Raw genomic sequence first — 17,953 nt, 5'->3', positions numbered from 1 at the left:
GGGGATTGAGGAGGATCTGTTAAAGGGATCAAACAAGGGCTGTAATCTGTCAGAGTGCGATGATACAGATTAGAGTGAAAGACAAGTTAAGGAGATGAAGGTAATCAGTTTGGGAAGTGACAGATTTAAAAGAGAGGATTGATATGATCGAAGATTACGCACTACTCTTAATGCTCGACTAAGTCTCGCCAAGTCAGAAACTTGCAAAGATGAGTGGCGAGTACGCGCGAGGAAAGAGTAGCTGAGGAATGATTGCTTTCTTTCAGACATTGTGCTTCCGGATTCTTTTGAAGTTTTCATGTAGGTGAGTGTTTCACTGTATGTGTGTTGGCTCATTTGTGCTATCAGAGGATAACACGAGTGTGTCCAATAAGTGAGTGATCTTTTCTTTGGCACATTACAGTGCGAGTGCATGGATGGCTAGAGATACTACAGATCAGAGGCTGAAATTGGAGACTGTCTGGGGACTTACACGCCAGCTGAGTGAATTGCTCTGTCATGCACAACAGTCCAACTTTTTGAAAGCTGGTTTTGCTGTGCTATATGATTTTGTAGCAGTTAAGACCTGGAGCTGGCCAGGATTGAAATCCCGTCAGGACTCTCTTCTCTGCTTTCAACATCCTGCTTGCCACATTCATTTCTTTCTCTGGGTGTCCCGTGCTATCATTCCTAACTTGTATCCAGCCCTCAGTACGGCTGCATTAGTATGTATGGCCGTGTAGCTCAGGGTTTAGAGGTTTATGTCCCCTAATAGACAGAGATTTGTCCTGTCACACCCACAAAGAGCTTACAGCGAGAGACAGAGGCAGAATGGCTCCTTCCACTCTGTGTGTTGTGGGTAAAGAAGGAACATTTATGTTCCTGTCTTATCTCCAGAGAGAAGGTTTCCATTTCTGTACAAATCATAAAGCCCTAATTTGTGCTTTTCTCTTCTTTTCTCCTGCACTTTCCATCTTCTTCTTTCCCCCCTCTTGTTCTCGCTCTCTACCCCTTTCTCTGCCTCTTTTACTCACTATGATTGGATTAAGACCAAAGAAACAGAGTGTGGAGATGAGGAGGGGATGAGAGCTTATTAAGCATGTGAGAGGTGAGATGACATTAAGCTGTACAGAAAGAGATTGAGGAAGAGGTGTGTGACCACATGCACAAGTGTGTGTGTGTGTGTGTGTGTGTGTGTGTGTGTGTGTGTGTGTGTGTGTGCATGTGCATGTACCGCACACTTCTGTATTTATCCTTATAGAAGGTAGGGTGAGAAGAGGGAGGAAGTGAGGCGTTTAGCTGTGGAGCACTTTAATCAAGGGGCGAGCAATCCTGCATGACCCACTCTGTCATCCATTATTGATGCCTGCCTCAGCCAGGCTGATGAATCATTAAGCCACTCATCAGGCCTGGGAATTCTGCCTTCTCCTCGGCCGATGACACTCATTTACATAAATCACACGCTGCTATTTTTCACACTCTTGCGCATAAACACAAACACACACCCACAAACAGCCAAATACACAAAGTTCATACATGTTGGCTTGCTCTCTGATGGGCATGGCTCATACAATTTTTAATGCTTTCTGCAAAAAAACCTCCCCAAAAAACCTCATTTGTGTCATACCTTGAAGAGCCAAGTTCATTTGAGCTGTGAATACAGATTCATAAAGGTTATACTGTACATGACAATAGCACTCAACAGCTGCAACCCTACAATACCCAGTGATTAAAGACAATATGCTCAAAATCCCATGGACTGCACAGAACATGTGTTGCCTTTCCTGAAAGACAACCATGTTTTGCACTCAAGCTAAACAATCGTATAACAATGCATAGGTAAGTGGAGAGGAGAGAGTGAAAGACAAGGAGACAAAAACAAGCAGAGAGAAATAGATCTTACAGAGTTTGAGTTTGCCTCTGGGTTATATGGCAGAGGAATCTTAGGGAAACTGATGAGCACCCACGCCATGCAGGCACACACGCACTCCACCAACATATTTCTTCTCATCGTTGTAGGGTTTCCCTTCATCTCCTCTCCTCCCCTCTCCATTCACCTCCACTCCTGCTGTTTCCATGTCTTCCCATTCACTGTTGAAACTAATCCAGTACTACAGGGTAAGAATATACCTCACAGCAAGGGTAAGAAAGCCCCCCCCACCCCAGGGGCGGCTTGTCCAAAAATGCTGAAACACAAACATGCCAAACATACATGCACAATCAGACAGAGGAAACAGGCACACTGCCCATGAAGCCGTTAGCCAAGGCCTAGTGCGTAGCTGGAGGCTGCTCGTAGACCACTGTGATCCTGCCATCCCTGCAGCACGCAGCCAGGGCATTTCTGCACAATGCTAAGCTGAGCGCCTGCCATCTCCAATCTGCTAAACGCAGGAATGCTGCTGCTGTCACGGTTCTGTATTTTGAGTTTATTGTGTTTTGATTTAAGTTTGCATCAGGGATTGTGTTCTTGTTCTCTTGTCGTGTTATGGTGATGAATATGATGTCTATTATGAGAGTTCCATGTTTCTGTTTGTCTGGGTTTAAGATGTGGGCTTAGTTTCATATGTCATTTCCTGTCTGTCTCTCTATGTCGAGCCTGCGTGTGATGTTTTATTGTGAAGGTCTGCGTCTTATGTGAGTGTTCAGTTTTACCTCTGTCTCGTCTTACGGATTATTCCCAGCTGTGTCCACCACCTGTGTGTAATTCCCGTGTTTCTCTGTGTGTATTTAAGTCGTGTCCTCCATCATTGTAGTTGCTGGTCCGTCTGTGTAACCACCGTGTCTCGCTCGTGTGTTCACCCTGCTGTTAACCATCGTCTGCTTCTGCTCGCCCTGCTTCATGTTCATGTTCTGGTTTCTGCGCTATAGTTTAGCTGTTTCCCTGTATAGTTTAGTTCGAGCTCCATTTGCTGTTTGTCCTCATTTTGTGTTCAATAAACCACCTTCACCTCTCCACTACTGCCTGCGTTTGGATCCCCCTTCATTTCCTCCACACGGCTCCTCTCACTCGCCGTGACAGCTGCTCATGATAATTACGGCGGGTTGTTTGCTCCATCACTGTTGATATGAAGACGCAAGCAAACGGCATGAATTATTAGTGTCTGCATCATGGCTCACGCTGCTGGTGGAGGTAACTCTGATATAATTCGATGCACTGTTACTGATGCATGACCGACTGCACTATCAGAATGTCCTAGTAGGTCCTATCTGCTGTAATACATAAACATGAGAGCACATAAGAATGAACACACATGGACTTTCATATGATGTTATGATAATACTACATGTATTTTTGCCCTGCTTGTACTATGATTTTATCAGGTTCACAGAGACTTTAAAAGAAAGGTAATAGCTCAGTAATACCCTTTTCAACGTTCTGAATCCTTGATCCCAACAATGACTTTTTTCAGTAAGTAAAGGTTTCTAACCATGTTGTACTAGATCGATTGTACATGTGCCATCATAGCAACTTGATAGCAGAGCACTACATCCCTATTTTCTAGACAATGGAGAAACCTTTAAATTTCATATGTTTTACAGTAATCTAAGTCACTCCGTTAATTTAATATGTGGTATGACTTTGAGCCATCTATGTGACTATACTGGCGTACCAGCAGTACACCAGTATAAGTCACATAGATCGCAGTGCACCATAACAGCCTATTCTGTTCAAGGCACAGCAAAGCACAACATGAAAGCCTTGATCTTATGTCAACGAATCCAGGGAAGTAAAACTTGTTCATATGCATTAAAATTCCTCTGCCACTTTGATCTCTAAATGCAAAGTGCCTGCTCGATTTCTTTCAGTCGTAGTTATTTTTATAAATCACCCTTATGCACATGAAAAGTGGAGAAAAAAAAAAGATGTGAAGATCAAGCTGTGAAAGAAATCCAAGTTGCTTTATTCAGAAGGAGCCCCTTGGTCCCCGTTAAGCTGGGAGAATTTCCAGGGCTTCTGCTCAACTGGGAGGTGCTGGTTCATAGCCTCTCTTTCAGTGAGTCATCCCTTCTTCAGAGGAGAGATAATTAATTTGTCTGAGCTGCTCTTAACCCTGGCCTCCGTGTCAGCAGCCAAAACGCACGCAGGTAATCAAGAGTGCAGGTGCAAATTTCTGTAAGGCAATGCACATGCAAATATGCAGGCTGTATTTAGCGAGTTGCAGCTACATCACCTATATGAAAGAATGAATCCAGGTAGAGTGGCAGAATAAAAGGCAGAGGAGTAAAACGGAGGTTATTGAAGAACAGAGAAACCGACCATCAAATAAAGCGCACCCTCTCTGCACTTTCGTCCCTTGAAGGATTTTTCAGCAATATTGCTACTGCAATATTACTCCCATCACCCACACGCTCCCGTACAGGCATACTGTACACAGATATGCACACAAACACGCACACAGCATACCTATCGCTCCTCCTCTGTCTCTCTCTCTCTCACACACACACGCATACACACACAATTCAAACGCCTAAACAGATGAACCTTTGACCTGCTAAAAAATGAATGGGCTTCAGAGATGAGATGAGAAGCAATAGGAGATGGATATAAGAGGTGTGTCAGGGAGAAGGGGCTGAGAGCAAAGGTAGTGGCTAGAGAAATGGTTAGAGGGGAAGACAAAAGCTAGCTGCAAATTATAGTTTAAAAGAAAAAAGGGAGGGTGGGCGGGGAGCAAAGTTTATACTTCAGAGAAAATCATGTCAAGGGAATTAAAGAGGATAAGACCGAACCCAGAATGAGACGTGACATCCTAATGACTGTGAAGCAAAAATGCTTTCATCTTCTCTTCTCTCACCTGTCTTAGTTTATTTTTTGCAATTTCACATATATATTTTTTTTCTAGCACAAGCTCAATGATACACGTTTGATTACTATGATTTGGGTATTTGTGTGTATGATTTTGTTATGAGCGTGTCTTTCAATTTCCGCCTGAGCTGCTGTTCCAGATGGTTCATCAAACATCCAGTAATTATCAAACACTCACTAATTGTACGTGAGTGTGTGTTTATGTGCTGGTGTGTCTCCAGGTGATTATCTGAAGCTGTGATCACTAATGACCACACAGACAAACATCTGTCCCCAGGTAATATACAGAATGAGAGCTTGGCCATCTGCTGTGCCTGTGAGCAGACACGTATGAGTCTACAGAATTCGTGTCTTTCCCACAACATGCGTATAATGCCAAGATCTGTGCTTTAAAGATGCTTGCTCATCCTGTGGCTATAAAATCAGCACGAGAGGCCCTCGCTATTCTTTTACCACAACTATTACCAAACGCTCAGCCACTCTTTGCCCTCTAGATATGCTCGCACACTCCTACGCAAAGCCCTTGCAAGTTAAATCAGCCCTGCAGGCATCTTTGCCCTCGAAGCCATAGACATCGGACCCAAACTGGAGTTAATAAATTCTTCCAAATTATAAAGAGGTCAGGTAGAACTTTTAGTCCAAATGGAAGGTTGTAAATGTGTAAAAATACAATCTCTCGGGGATGAATCATCAAACGTTTTGTGATTGAAAAATACTTTTTTTGTGGAAGTTCAAATGGTCGTTGAATTCATTCAAGTCAAAGCTGTGTGTGCGTGTGTGTACATCTGTGTGTGTGTCAGGAGGTAGCAAGTCAAAGATGCACAAATAAAGACTTGTCAGTAAAATATATAAAGATCATCTCCATCTCCAATGAACAAGCGCCACAAAGCTAGCGCGCACACAGGAGTAGAAGCACAAAGGCACCTACAGATAAATAAAGGCTGAGGATGCTCAAACATCTTGCATCTCCTTCATTTCTCCATTCCTGAGGGCACGCTGCGCTGTTGTTAAGAGACTGGCAGGTTATGTCACCTCAGACGCTGGGTTCATTTACAAGCTACACAATGCATTCCAAACAAACAGGGAAGAAACTTGCAGGGTAGAAGGAAAAAAAGCTAAGGTGGATTAATAAAAAAAAATAAAATGAAGAAAGCTGAGAATCAAACTGGAAGAGCCAGAAAATAGAGAAGCAGCAGAGTATAGGCAGCACTATTCCTCTGGGGAATCATCCTGGTTATCAAGTAGAGGTTATTATGCTATGAAGCACTAATGAATTCATTAGCTAAATGAAATGTCAATAAAGGCTTGAGAGAGTGTTAAAATCGATGCCAACTGTCTCTTTCTCCTGCTCGCCCTCCTCCTTCTTTTCATCCTATCTCACCCATCTGTCCCAATTATCCACCTTTCTCTCCAACACACACACACACACACACACACACACACACACACACACACACACACACACACACACACACACACACACACACACACACACTCTCCAGAGTGTTGAGCGTAAACTGTGATGGAGGACATTAGCGGTGATCAGTGGGAGCACTTTGCAGTGGTCAGCAGGAATGGTCCAGTCATACAGAACTTTCACATTCAGCAGCACTCACCTGCTCACTCTCAAACGGCTCTAATGCCACTTAATGGCTGACTTGGTGCGTGTGCACGTGTATGTGTGCAATAACATTAGACTTTGTGTGAGCGACTGCAGCAAAGAGAGCCTTGACTCCGCAGCTGTGACAACACAGCAAGTCAACAGCTGCTCTTGAGCTTTTCTCACAGACATTTCTTCATCTCAAGCTAACGTTTAACTCTTTTTCTTTCTGACATTTGCTGAACCGCAATTACCACCTTGATCCTCTCTTCTGAGTCCTTTTAACACTGAGGCTGGATCACTTACTATTATGATCATCATTTAAGGCCCCTGGGTTAGATTCTTGTGGAATGCATTAGCGTCCACGAGAAAACTAGCAAGCTAAATAGCCAACCGGCTGGCTCATCTCACCTCTGTCCCCTTATTATGGCTTAATATTTAAAGCTAACCACTTGGCTCGCTCTGAACACGGCACTGTTTTTGTGCAGCTAAACAGTTGTTTCAAGGTAATTGTTCGGGGCATATGTTTAAATGCCACCTCATTTACATAAACACTGTTCAGCTCCCTGTGGAATCAATGAAAACAGGGGGGAGCAAATGTGGAGTCACAAACACACACACACACACACACACACACACTGCCGCATTGGCACTCACTTTGACACCGTGCTGGATAGCCAGTGATCTGTTTCCTGCAACGGCAGTGAAATATACATCAAAGTGGTCTTCAGGGGATGAACAGTAAGTATGCACATACACACACATACACACAGTCCACCCCCACTTCTAGTAGAATATTATAGCCGTGAATGTGTGTGTATGTGTGTGTGTGTAAAGGAAAGCGAGAGAAAGACAGTTTGGATCCATTGGAACTGAGAGAAGCATCATGCATGACTTTGTCCTCTTTGCACACACCTTTTCGCTCCTGCTGTCCTCCCTCAATGTTGACGCCGAAACCAAAAAAACCAAAAAACCTTTGAGGTGTTAACAAGAGATTTAGGAGTGACTCATCAGTGATGATTAAGTACTAATATACATGCAGGATCCGAAAGTTAGAAACATCCAAGGGGCCTATCGCAGTGACTAATTGGTAGCAATAAAGTAGTAATAAATAAAATCCCAATCTAGATCTCCCATGCTACACTGTGTGGATGCTAACTAAGCAACAAAACAAAAGGATTTTAACAAACACAATTCTTTTTTTTGTGGTAAAAAAGGGGGCAATGTGTGCATTGATTGGCACCCAGTGTTTGCTTAATGCCGCCTTATCAAAGTGTAGACACAAGAAGTTACTCCTGACAAATCCCAGCTGTAAAATCCTTTGTAGTCAATTGATCTGAGCTAAATCAAAGAGCGTCTGCTGTTCTGCCTGGCGTGGCGTTCCCTACAACAGGACGGACGGGGGCAAAAGATGCTGCTCAGCATGTTTAACCACCTTGAAGAGATGCGTTCAATTCACTGGTTCCTGACTGAAGGGCTAACTTTCACCTAACGCAGGCAGTCACATTTGAACTCCTTGACCACGACCGCAGATTCTGTATCATGCTGACAGGCTCGAGCCTTGTCTAAACTAATATGGATAAATCTGAAAGCGAGGTTTTTTTTTTGACCTTCTAAACATGCTTGGCCAGCGTTTTGCTGAACTTTCCACATGTAGATTTATGTTCATTAGTTTGGACATGGCCTTGGAGGTAAATGATGTCCTTCGTACCATGAATAACACCTGAAAAACAGAGCTTGTAGTCTAAAAAATGTATTCAGTAAAATTCTAACTTCTATTTTTACTTGTCTCTGTCTGTTCACATGGAGGTCAGCTACAGTTAAGCCTGTAAGCTGCTATGGATTCAATGTTTTTTCTTTCTTTCTTCTTTTTTTTTGTCAGGAACGCTTGAATCTACTGTATACTACGGGTGAAAGGGAATCTTCAGAGCAGCTGCTGCTCATGTTTTTTGCTTGAATGGTTTTCTTTGATGGGATTTCTTCTTTTTGATGATATTTGAAGGGTTACAGATTTGAAATGTGGCCTGTAGAGATTCCTAATTTTCAGTGTCATATCTGTTTTGATGGTTCACTGTAACAGTTCAACTATTTATAATCATGGGGCTTTTATGCTGAAGCCATGATGCCGTATCACATCAGGTAAATCCCAGGTGTGAATAATAAAATGATGATGGCAGTTTTGCTGTTTTCATATTGTTTCTGCTTTTATCATATGGTATAAATCAAGTAGCATTTTGCCAGGATCGCACCTGTGTGTTTCTATTTTAATGTGAATTTTCAAAAGGGTGAAAACTCCCAATATCATAATGGCTTAGGTTTGTTGTATATACACATATAAACCTACAGCTTATTAGCATTTTATTGAAAAGAGAATCAAATGGGTTGTTGTTTATTACTTATTGATTTTGTGATGTGATATCTGTTCCTTAAATGTGGAAATGTATCCAATCTCAGCTTGAGTGCTGCTCTCTCAAAGCACGTTTTAATGACATTTTACTTCCACTTTTTTATCTTATTAACCACCTCGTGACAAATCTGTTTCCAATATTGTTCTGCAGTCGCTCGGGGAGAGAGGCGCACCTCTTTGTCTTTATTGCTGAGTGACTGGGCACCCAGACAGAGCCTCTGTGCTTGGGTGCAGGTAAAAGACATTATGTTGCTTTTAACTTTCACTCTGAGTCTTACTTTATAACATAGCAGAGATCTCAGCATAGCCCACGGGTCCATCAATTCATATAAAACTGATTAGTTAGCAACTTTGAACACATCCTTGCCACCATCTGATATGTCTTAGCTTTAAACCTTTATCATAATAACCCCAATGAAGCCTGGGAGGTGATATGCGTCATTCACGCAGTAAAGTTGTTCTATATACTACATAACCACTGCAGGAGCTTTGACCTCTTTAGAGTTTTTCCTCGCCTCCATACAACTTGGAAAAAGGTAAAACTGCACCAGAACTGTTCCAGAAACCTCTAAATTACTCTGATATTACACAACATATATCTGGATACAATATATCCTTTATACTTAGGCCAATTGCACCCAATGTATAATCTGGTATTAAACTGCTTCACACGTACTTTCTCAATGCTAAGGATGAGGATACTAACGGATTTTGGTGTGCGGGAAACAACTGTAAGCTCATCCTATGTGTGTCATGAAAGTTTGACAAATCTTTAAAAGACATACTACACTCTAACGGATTACTTATCCCAAACAAGTGACAAGTAGTTCAACGATTCTTCATAACATGCCGAATTTGGAAAAGAATGGCTGCCCGGGAGCCTATGCATTCATTAGTCTAAAAATATAGATATGCCTAAAATAGTCATTAAGCTTCAAATGAATTCAAGTAAGAGTTCCTTTGAGAATTTAGAGTGATTTCTGGGAGGAGGTTAAACTTGTTGCAGGAGCAATAAAGACTGAGTGTTTAATGATCTTACAAGAAGATAAGAGGGTTCTGAGAAATGATCAAATACAACAGAAGAAGCCCTAATTTGTAGAAATGGAAACATGTGCTGCGCATGCTGAATCTAAACTGTGTGGCAGACGCACAGAAATCATTTCCGTGTGTTTAAAAGTTTGCAAGAATATTCCTTGCACCATCTCTGCCAGTCTGACTGTGTCTGCTCAACACTGTTCGCTCATTCCCATCACACAGTGAACGCGGGCCGAACATGACAGACTGGTAATGACTTCAGTATGAACACACACATACACACACACACTCACGCACTTATACACACATACCAGCTGCTCCTTTCCTCCTTTCTCATCAAACTTGTCATCAGCTCCGCCAGTTTGTCTCGTCTCACATTAAGAGCTCATGAATAATGTGTGATTACCAGAGACCCTTGGAGCAGCTCCTGGATGTACAACACACAAAACGCAAAACGTAGGCTACAAACGGCGAGAGATATGGAGATGCAGAGACCACCCTAATTCACACGGTCTAAAATATCACATACATATTTACATTTGCTGCCATTTCTTTTGCTTCTCTCTATGCCTTGTTTTCATTGCTCTCTTACTCTTACTCTTTTTTTTTTTTTTTTTAAAAACCCTTTCTACTACACATATTCCTTTATCCATACAGGTGTGCACACAAACATGCACAGACCCTCAAATACACTGAAAGACAGTTTACAACTGAATGCCAGTTTCTTGGCTCAAAGGAATCATGAGCAGCGTGGAAAGGTCAGGAAACTATACTCTACAAGCCTAGACTGGTTTTTCTCTCTTTCTTTCTTACACACACGCACACACACACACACACACACACACACACACACACACACACACACACACACACACACACACACAGAGAGAGAAAACAAACACGTACAAATACTCCCCAGGTAATTAGGCCTATTTTTGTCAGGGCAACTCATTTCCTCCTCAAAGAACTAATGTAATTTGATTCGTTTAATTCCCATAGCCATGAGAGGGAGAAGGGGGCAAGGAGGGACAATGGCTTCATGGTTGGATACACCAATTTTTTCCCCTAAGCTTAAAATATTCACATCTCCTGCCCCCCCCCCAATCAAAAAATCTCCTTAAGGCTCAGGAAATTATCATCCTCTGCAGAAATATTCACCTATTCAGTACCGTATGACAGCACGGCTGGGTCTGCTGGGCACTTGAGTGTTTCTCCCACAGTTTACACACACGGACACACACACACATTTTCCTCCCTATACTTGGACTTCCTATGACATCACTTAACTTTACATACGTTATAAATCCCATATCTCCAAAAATAGAGGGAAAAAAAAACACTTCACTTGAACTCTTTCAAACTTGATTGCTCAAACCCACACACATCTAGAGAAATCTGTCAGAGCCTGTATGCTGTCCTACCGGTGAGTCACTGTTTGCGGATGGACACAGAGGTCCTCTGAAGACTCCCTTGACGCGCCTGAAGTGTCCATTACTCAGGTGTGTGGAGCTGATAACCAGGTAGTAGCACGCGCTGCACGCCATCCCGGGGGCCTCGCGAGGTTTGGGGCCCATAAATGTTTTTTTTCCCACGTTGGTCCTGGGTGTCGGCGGTGTCCGATGAGCGCCAAGTCAAGTCCTGCTGGGAGGCTGTGCAGGTAGGAACGTTGTCGGAGCGGTGCGAGAAGAGGAGGGGGGTCTCACTCCTGCTGTCCTCTGTTGGAAAGTCTCTGTCTGCGCGAGAAAAAGACAAGAGAGGAGAATTGCTGTTTATTAAGACTGTACCTGCTTCTTAGATGCGCGCGTTCGTGTAAATGCGTGAACACAGAAGAGACAAAAAGACTAAAAAGAATGAGAGACAGTTTCATAGATGAGGATGCTAGAGCCTACTGACCGAGCTCTGATGCTGGAGTCTGCGTTTGGCATGCTGTCGTCGGCCAGGCTTAAATAAATGAATGAGCGCCTGTGGAGTGCCAGAGGAAGAGAGGGATCCATCCAGTCTCTGTTTCACACACACCCCCTCTCTCGCTCACCCCTCCTCTCGCTCTCTCTTCCCCGTCCCCCCCCCCCCCCCCCCGTCCACTGGTCGAGTCTGTAAAGTGCAGGCAGCCTCAGCCAAACAGCAACAGCGGCACCCCAATTTGAGTTCTCAGTAAAGAAGAGTGCAGCAGACACTCTCGCAGGTGCGCCTTCTCTTCACGCACCTCCAACAGAAAAGAAAGGGAAAACATCTGACCTCTCTGTCTCTCCCCCCCCCCCCCCCCCCCACACACACACCCCCCCTCCCTCCCTTCTGCTCTATATTTATTGGCAGAGTGGTTTACAGTCACCTGTCTTGTGAATGAAATTCCGCGATGCTTGGAGGGAGGGACGGTAAATCCATCCAGAGCAGAGCTAGTTGTTATTATCGTTCTCCAGCACAGGCAGGTGGAAGTGGCTCAGATTCTTTCTCAGAAACACACACACACTCTCTCTTCTTCTCTCCCCCCTCCTCACCCCCGCGATCTGTATGTGCGTGCGTGTGTGCCTGCTTTCTCTCCTAGGGGGCTGCACCGGACCGGATTTCTGTCTGCTGTAGACTATAATATGCAGTCCGTGTCCGCGTGGGTCTGGGATGGACGGGGATCACTTCAGTGCATGTTGTGCTTGAGTAACTCCGAACTGAAGCCCCCCCGCACTTTCTCTTTTTTCCAGCTTCTCTTCCCTTTTCTTTAATTCTTATTGTGCGCATCAACAAGGAAATGGGAGAATCTATTTTGAACTGTATATCCTTCATGTGATTTAAAGATTTAAACCCACCGATGGCAACCCGTGTTGACGTCCATCTCTCCCTCTCATGCCCCCCCCCCCCCCCCCCCCACACACACACACACACACTGAAGGCGCGAAAGTTAAAGCGTCATGGTTTTATAAGATCCTGGCATCGTCTGGTGGGGGAGAGGAAATCTCTCTCACTTGCAATCTCGGGGCTGATGATTTGATTACAGATAAAAGCGTATTTCCCCGGCTCGGCCTGTCAAACTGCGCCGGTTGCCGTCAAAGAGCAGCTCTGGAACAAGCAGCAGCTGAGGCTCACGGTGTGTCTCAGCGGCGTATGGCGCTGTTCCTTAACGCGGTGCTGAAATTAAACCGCGAACACCCACAGCAGTGCACGGCGCGTCATGCATATTCAGCCTGGGATTAGGGTGCCTTTTGTGCTCAACATCAACCCTGAGCGCTGCAGACAGCTCTGGATTTTAGAGGTAAACACTAAAGAGGACACCAAAGGACGCGTTTAAAAAAAGTGAAGTCCACTTTGCTCGCTTTTCGTGTTTTCTGTGTGGGTGGATGGTAATATACACCCACGACGAAGTTTAAGCAACTTCTACTTTGCAATAAATGATAAAACCGACAGATTCAGATGCTGATCGTGTAACTTTTGACAGTCTTTATATTGTTGCCGTTGCTGCTGTTATTAACGCAGGGGTAAGTAAAGCTTTAAGGACAACAAATATGTAATGACGAAATCCGAACAACACAAAAAATCCGTTTTCACTTTCAGTTTAAAAGCAGCAGCAAAATCTACTCTTTGTGAGACATCTGGGCTTCCACATATTTGTAGCACACAACTGTGGTTGATCCTTGTGCTCTTGATTTGCAAACATTATGTCCGCAGCAGCCTCTTACTCTTTGTCAAACTGTTGTGGCTCTGCACTCGACTCATTTTCCTCTTCAATAAGTTTCTTTCTAGTCCTAGAGGCCAGTTTTCTTGCACTTCTCAGCCCTCCTGAACATGTGTGAGCATTATTACATGAACTGGTCTCAGATGCACTTGGGTTTTGGTTTAAGTTCATTATAGTCCGAGAGAGTGTGATGCTGCTCTTTGGTCCTCTGGAACTCCATAATGGTCAATTGAGTGCTTGCGGCATGGCTGGCTGATAGATCGGTAATTACATTTACCCACCCAGTGCAAGCCTGTATCACAGGCAGAGATTTGCTTCTGTGGGTGTCTGTTTGTGTTATTAAGTAACAGCAGACAAGCAAACAATCTATTTTGGTTCATCTTTGGTTACAACAGCCCACCTCTGTTTTTAATCTGATGCATGCATCAACATAATAAGCAATGGGAGGCCATACATTCTGTGATACAGACCTAACCTTGGGACTTCTTTATGGCACAACTTTTATTCAAAAATCTTTCCAAACCAAAACTTAAATTAAACCTTATTGATTCTCTCTGAGGCACATTCTGGTCTCCAGATTAAGCACTAACCATGGAAGATGTTTTAGATTTTACTTACAGGCTGCTTGCACATAACGCATCTAAGTTATGTCAAGATTTTCAATCATTAAATTCACATTTTTCTATCTCTTTATGAACGACATCTATCAGAAATCGTGTTTCAGTTTGTGTAATACTTCGTATAAAGTCTTGTGCATGTCTGTTCTTATAAACTTGGTGATTCATGGTGACAGTAAAATAATTATATGATATAAATCATGTCTGTGTCTGCCTATGCTTTTTCCTTTTTTAAAGGAGTATGTACTTGGGCTCATGTAGGCAATATTTCTGAAGTGTTGGCTAATCGTGAATTTTTTCCACCAGTGTTCAAGTTTGCATGCACATTCCCTATCGCAGCAGTGTTTCTTCTGCTCATTCAAATGAATCTCATTTCCTGCTGTGAGGCTAACCCTGTGAACAATTTATTTTCTGAACATCCTGGGGTCAACAGTAAGTGTTTGAACATGTATGTAAGTATGTGGCTGCAAAAAACCCTATGAGAATACCTGTTCCCTACCTCCTCTGCAGTCTAAATTCAAACATCATGCTGCTGTCGCAATTTTCTCCTCCAGCTGCCTCTGCTCATAATACTAACACAACCCCCTAATGACAATAAAACTGACTGGGCGCCAGGAACACATACAGTCATGTGAAAAATAAAGTTTTTGCAGAAGTCTTTGCAGCCCTGTGAAAAACTGTATGCATCCCATGATTCAGAAGCTTGTAGAGTCACCTTCGGCAGCATTAATGATGTATGATTTTATCAGTTTCTCACATCACTGTGAGGTATTTTGGCCTGCTCTTTTTTTTTTAACAATGTTGCTCCAGTTCAGTTGTGTTTTGTGGGCATTTGTTTAAGCACAGCTCTCTTAAGGTCCCATTTCAATCAGGTTGAGGTGCGGACTTTGACTGGGCCATTTCAACACTTTAATTCTTTTCTTTTTTCCAGCCATTCGTTCCATCAGCACTTAAAGTTTTTTAATTGACCGATGCATTTCAGCATGTAGCTGGGTCTTCAAGAACAATACTGCAATCAGCACAGGAAAAAAATCAGAACGGCAAAACGTGTCCAGTATACCTATCTACCAATCCACTCAGTTGTGTGATTGCACAGAAAAACAAAGTAAAATATATTTGTGATATGAGGCTTTATTTTTAAGTGTCCTTCATAGTGGATGTTTGTAACATTGGATAAGGAAAAACCTAAAACACCCCCCAAATTTATATGCTTCCTGGTTTGGTACCAAACATATCTAAGTTTGACATTAATCAGTCCTAAACTGGCCTTTTATCACACTGACAGCATATCAGCACAAGCACCTCATACCAACTGTCAGGGGTCCAGGACACTGTTCTTGTGTTTTCCTTCAGATGCAACTTTGCAAACCTAAGCTGTGCTGCCATGTTCTCTTTAGAGAGAAGATGCTTTCTTTTTGAAACCCTTCCAAACAACCCATATTTGTTCAGTCTTCTTGTCACAAACTTTAACATTCAACACGCTAACTGAAGCCTGTAGAGACGTAGATTTTGGATTATTTTTTTAAAAGATTCTCTGAGCATTGCACAGTCTGACCTTGGGATGAATCTGCTAAGACATCCACTTCTGGGATGATTGTGAGCTTATGTCCAGACCAGCAAACTGCCAAATCTTCTGCTTTTATAGAGATGGATACACTTGCTAATTATCAGCTAATGGTTATCAGCACCTGGAACAACTTACCCCCTTAGTTCCTTTGGATGTCCTTCGTTTTTTCCTCAGTCATGTGAAATCTTTTCTTTTTCGCATGACCATAAATGCCAGCAGATATTCGCACTTGGTTCATTCACATGTGTCTAATGCCAATCTGAATGAACCAGAGTGTGTGATCTTTCTAGAGTTGGGAAGTAACAATGTAAATTTACCCAATTATGTTTCTCTAGTACAGTTTTGAGGTACTTGTGCTTTTTATTTATACTCTTTTTTGCTACTTCTTCCTTCTACTAAGAGAAATCTGCATGTCTTTTATTAGTCTGTTTTAGTCCCCATAGACATTTTTACATAATAGATGCTATAATAACTTTTAAAAATACAAAACAACACATGGTTAAACTCAGTTTCCCACCTTTTTGGCTTCTGATATTGTACAAAGAAGCAGTGTGTAGTTAATGAAAGCCACATTTCAGATGTCTGTGAGTTGGTTCACCAAATGCTGCTTTGTTTTGCCCTTTCAGCTTTTTGCATGGTTTTGTTTCAATAAAAGGTCGAATGGTCAGATATCTAATTAAAATATCGAGGACTGGACATAAAGTCCATAAAATGAAAACAAATTTTGTGCCTCTGCTCTCCTCTCTCATTAGTCCTCCCAACTTCTTAGATTTATCTGGTATTCAAATAAATAAATAAATAAACAAATAAATAAATCTGTTTATAAAGCAGCTCAAACTAATTTTATCTCCAGCAGCTAGAAATGAAACAGGCTGCTTACACACTAATGCTTCCTCCAATAATAATCCAATGATGTCATTTCAGTAAAATAATGTACCAATCACAGGCACCAGAATAGTTCTTTTGCTTTAATATTTTAACTACATTTTGCTTTCACTTATTTTCTTTCACTCGAGTAGTGTTTTTTTTCTTTTGCCATGCAGGACTTTTATTTGTAATCAGATATTTTCAATAAAGATCCATACTTTAACTTAAGTAAAGGATTTGATTACTAAAACCGGTGTTTTTCTTTCTTTGTTTTTTTTAAACCACTTTACTGCCTGGGAATACTTTTTCCTTGACACACGAAAAAAGAAACCAATTTCACACAGGAAATTACCTTCATGCTGTCTTCTAGCAAAAGGTTTAGTTAATGTCTTACACACTTAAGCACTGCTAAGTAATGCATTTTCTACGTCTTATAGTGCCAGTGAAAGCAAAACAGTGTAACCTAAACAATAATGTAGTGCAACACAGTGATACAAACCCTTAAAAATGGTGTCTGATAAACAAGCTTCTTTGCGGTTATTAATAATGTTAACAGTAATGCTGGGGATCAGACGGTGCACAGTATGCAGAGGTGTTGTGCACTGATTCACTACCTGCTGGTAATAGTGGGCATATGTGCAGGAAGAGGGGGGGGGGGGGGGGGGGGGGGGACTATTTGCACTGATCACCCACAAGAGGAAAGCCAATGTGTATATTTTAAACACTCTAATTCCCTGAAGTACCTCCCCTCTCCCCTGCTCTCTCCCTGCTCCTGGTGCACTCATTACTGTTGGAAATGATGCAGTAATACTGAGAGGAGGGAGGCGGGTGGGGGAGTTGGAGCAAGTAGCAGACAGTGAGTGAGACAGAAACAGAGAGAGAGAGAGAAGCAGAGGGAGAAGGCAAATTCGTGGTGGTATCTATTTCCCCCTGTTGCTGCCTCTGGGTCTTTTTTCCCCCTCCTCGCTTTCTTCTCTCCTTATAAACCTTTGAAATATTACAGTTAGCTTTTGGGCGCATATTGCTGTCTTTTATGCACAGCGGATGAGATTGCTTCTGAATGCATTATGATCCAGTGTTGGTTAAGTGTGCGCCTGTGTGCCCGTGGTATGTCTGTGTGTGTGGGACACCAGAAGTGGGTTTCCTCTAAACACCCACCGTGGCATCAGTGTGAAAATACTGAGCAAAAAATTTGTGTACGTGTGGAGGCAGATAAATATTCTGACAGAAGCATTTCTGTACCACTCGTATAAACAAGACCAGAGTTCCATAGAGGGGGTGGTTAAGGGTGATTTCTTTTAACAGCTAAATATTGCACAGTTCAAGGCAAGCCGAAGCTCTTTTCCAATGCCGCACTCAGTTTATGAACACGACATACCTGAGCTATTATCTGAGACACACCATCATCTGTGAGTC

At 42.6% G+C, this 17,953-nt stretch overlaps 1 protein-coding gene across 2 annotated transcripts in view; it reads right to left on the bottom strand.

Moving 5' to 3' along the window:
• The window catches only part of znf804b (zinc finger protein 804B), a 35,760-nt gene extending 23,930 nt beyond the window's left edge, over nt 1–11,830 (bottom strand). The window contains exons 1-2 of one of the 2 annotated variants that reach the window (XM_086311926.1): nt 11,719–11,830; nt 11,247–11,558 (exon numbers count right to left, since the gene is read on the bottom strand). In XM_086311926.1, the coding sequence (XP_086168052.1) occupies nt 11,247–11,399 (153 nt within the window). In that variant the 5' untranslated portion in view covers nt 11,400–11,558; nt 11,719–11,830. Of the gene's footprint in view, nt 1–11,246; nt 11,640–11,718 lie in introns of those variants that run through there. The other variant, XM_086311928.1, reaches the window with a different exon arrangement.
• Nucleotides 11,831–17,953: the final 6,123 nt, after the last annotated feature.

The sequence above is a fragment of the Aulonocara sp. 'chitande type north' Nkhata Bay genome, linkage group LG11, assembly GCF_057382095.1.
Source record: "Aulonocara sp. 'chitande type north' Nkhata Bay isolate Kocher_YH1m ecotype deep benthic linkage group LG11, A_spYH_male_GT1.1, whole genome shotgun sequence".
Classification (NCBI taxonomy): domain Eukaryota; kingdom Metazoa; phylum Chordata; class Actinopteri; order Cichliformes; family Cichlidae; genus Aulonocara; species Aulonocara sp. 'chitande type north' Nkhata Bay.
The sequence above is the reverse complement of the archived record's forward strand: the minus strand, read 5'-3'. Positions and strand labels throughout refer to the sequence as shown.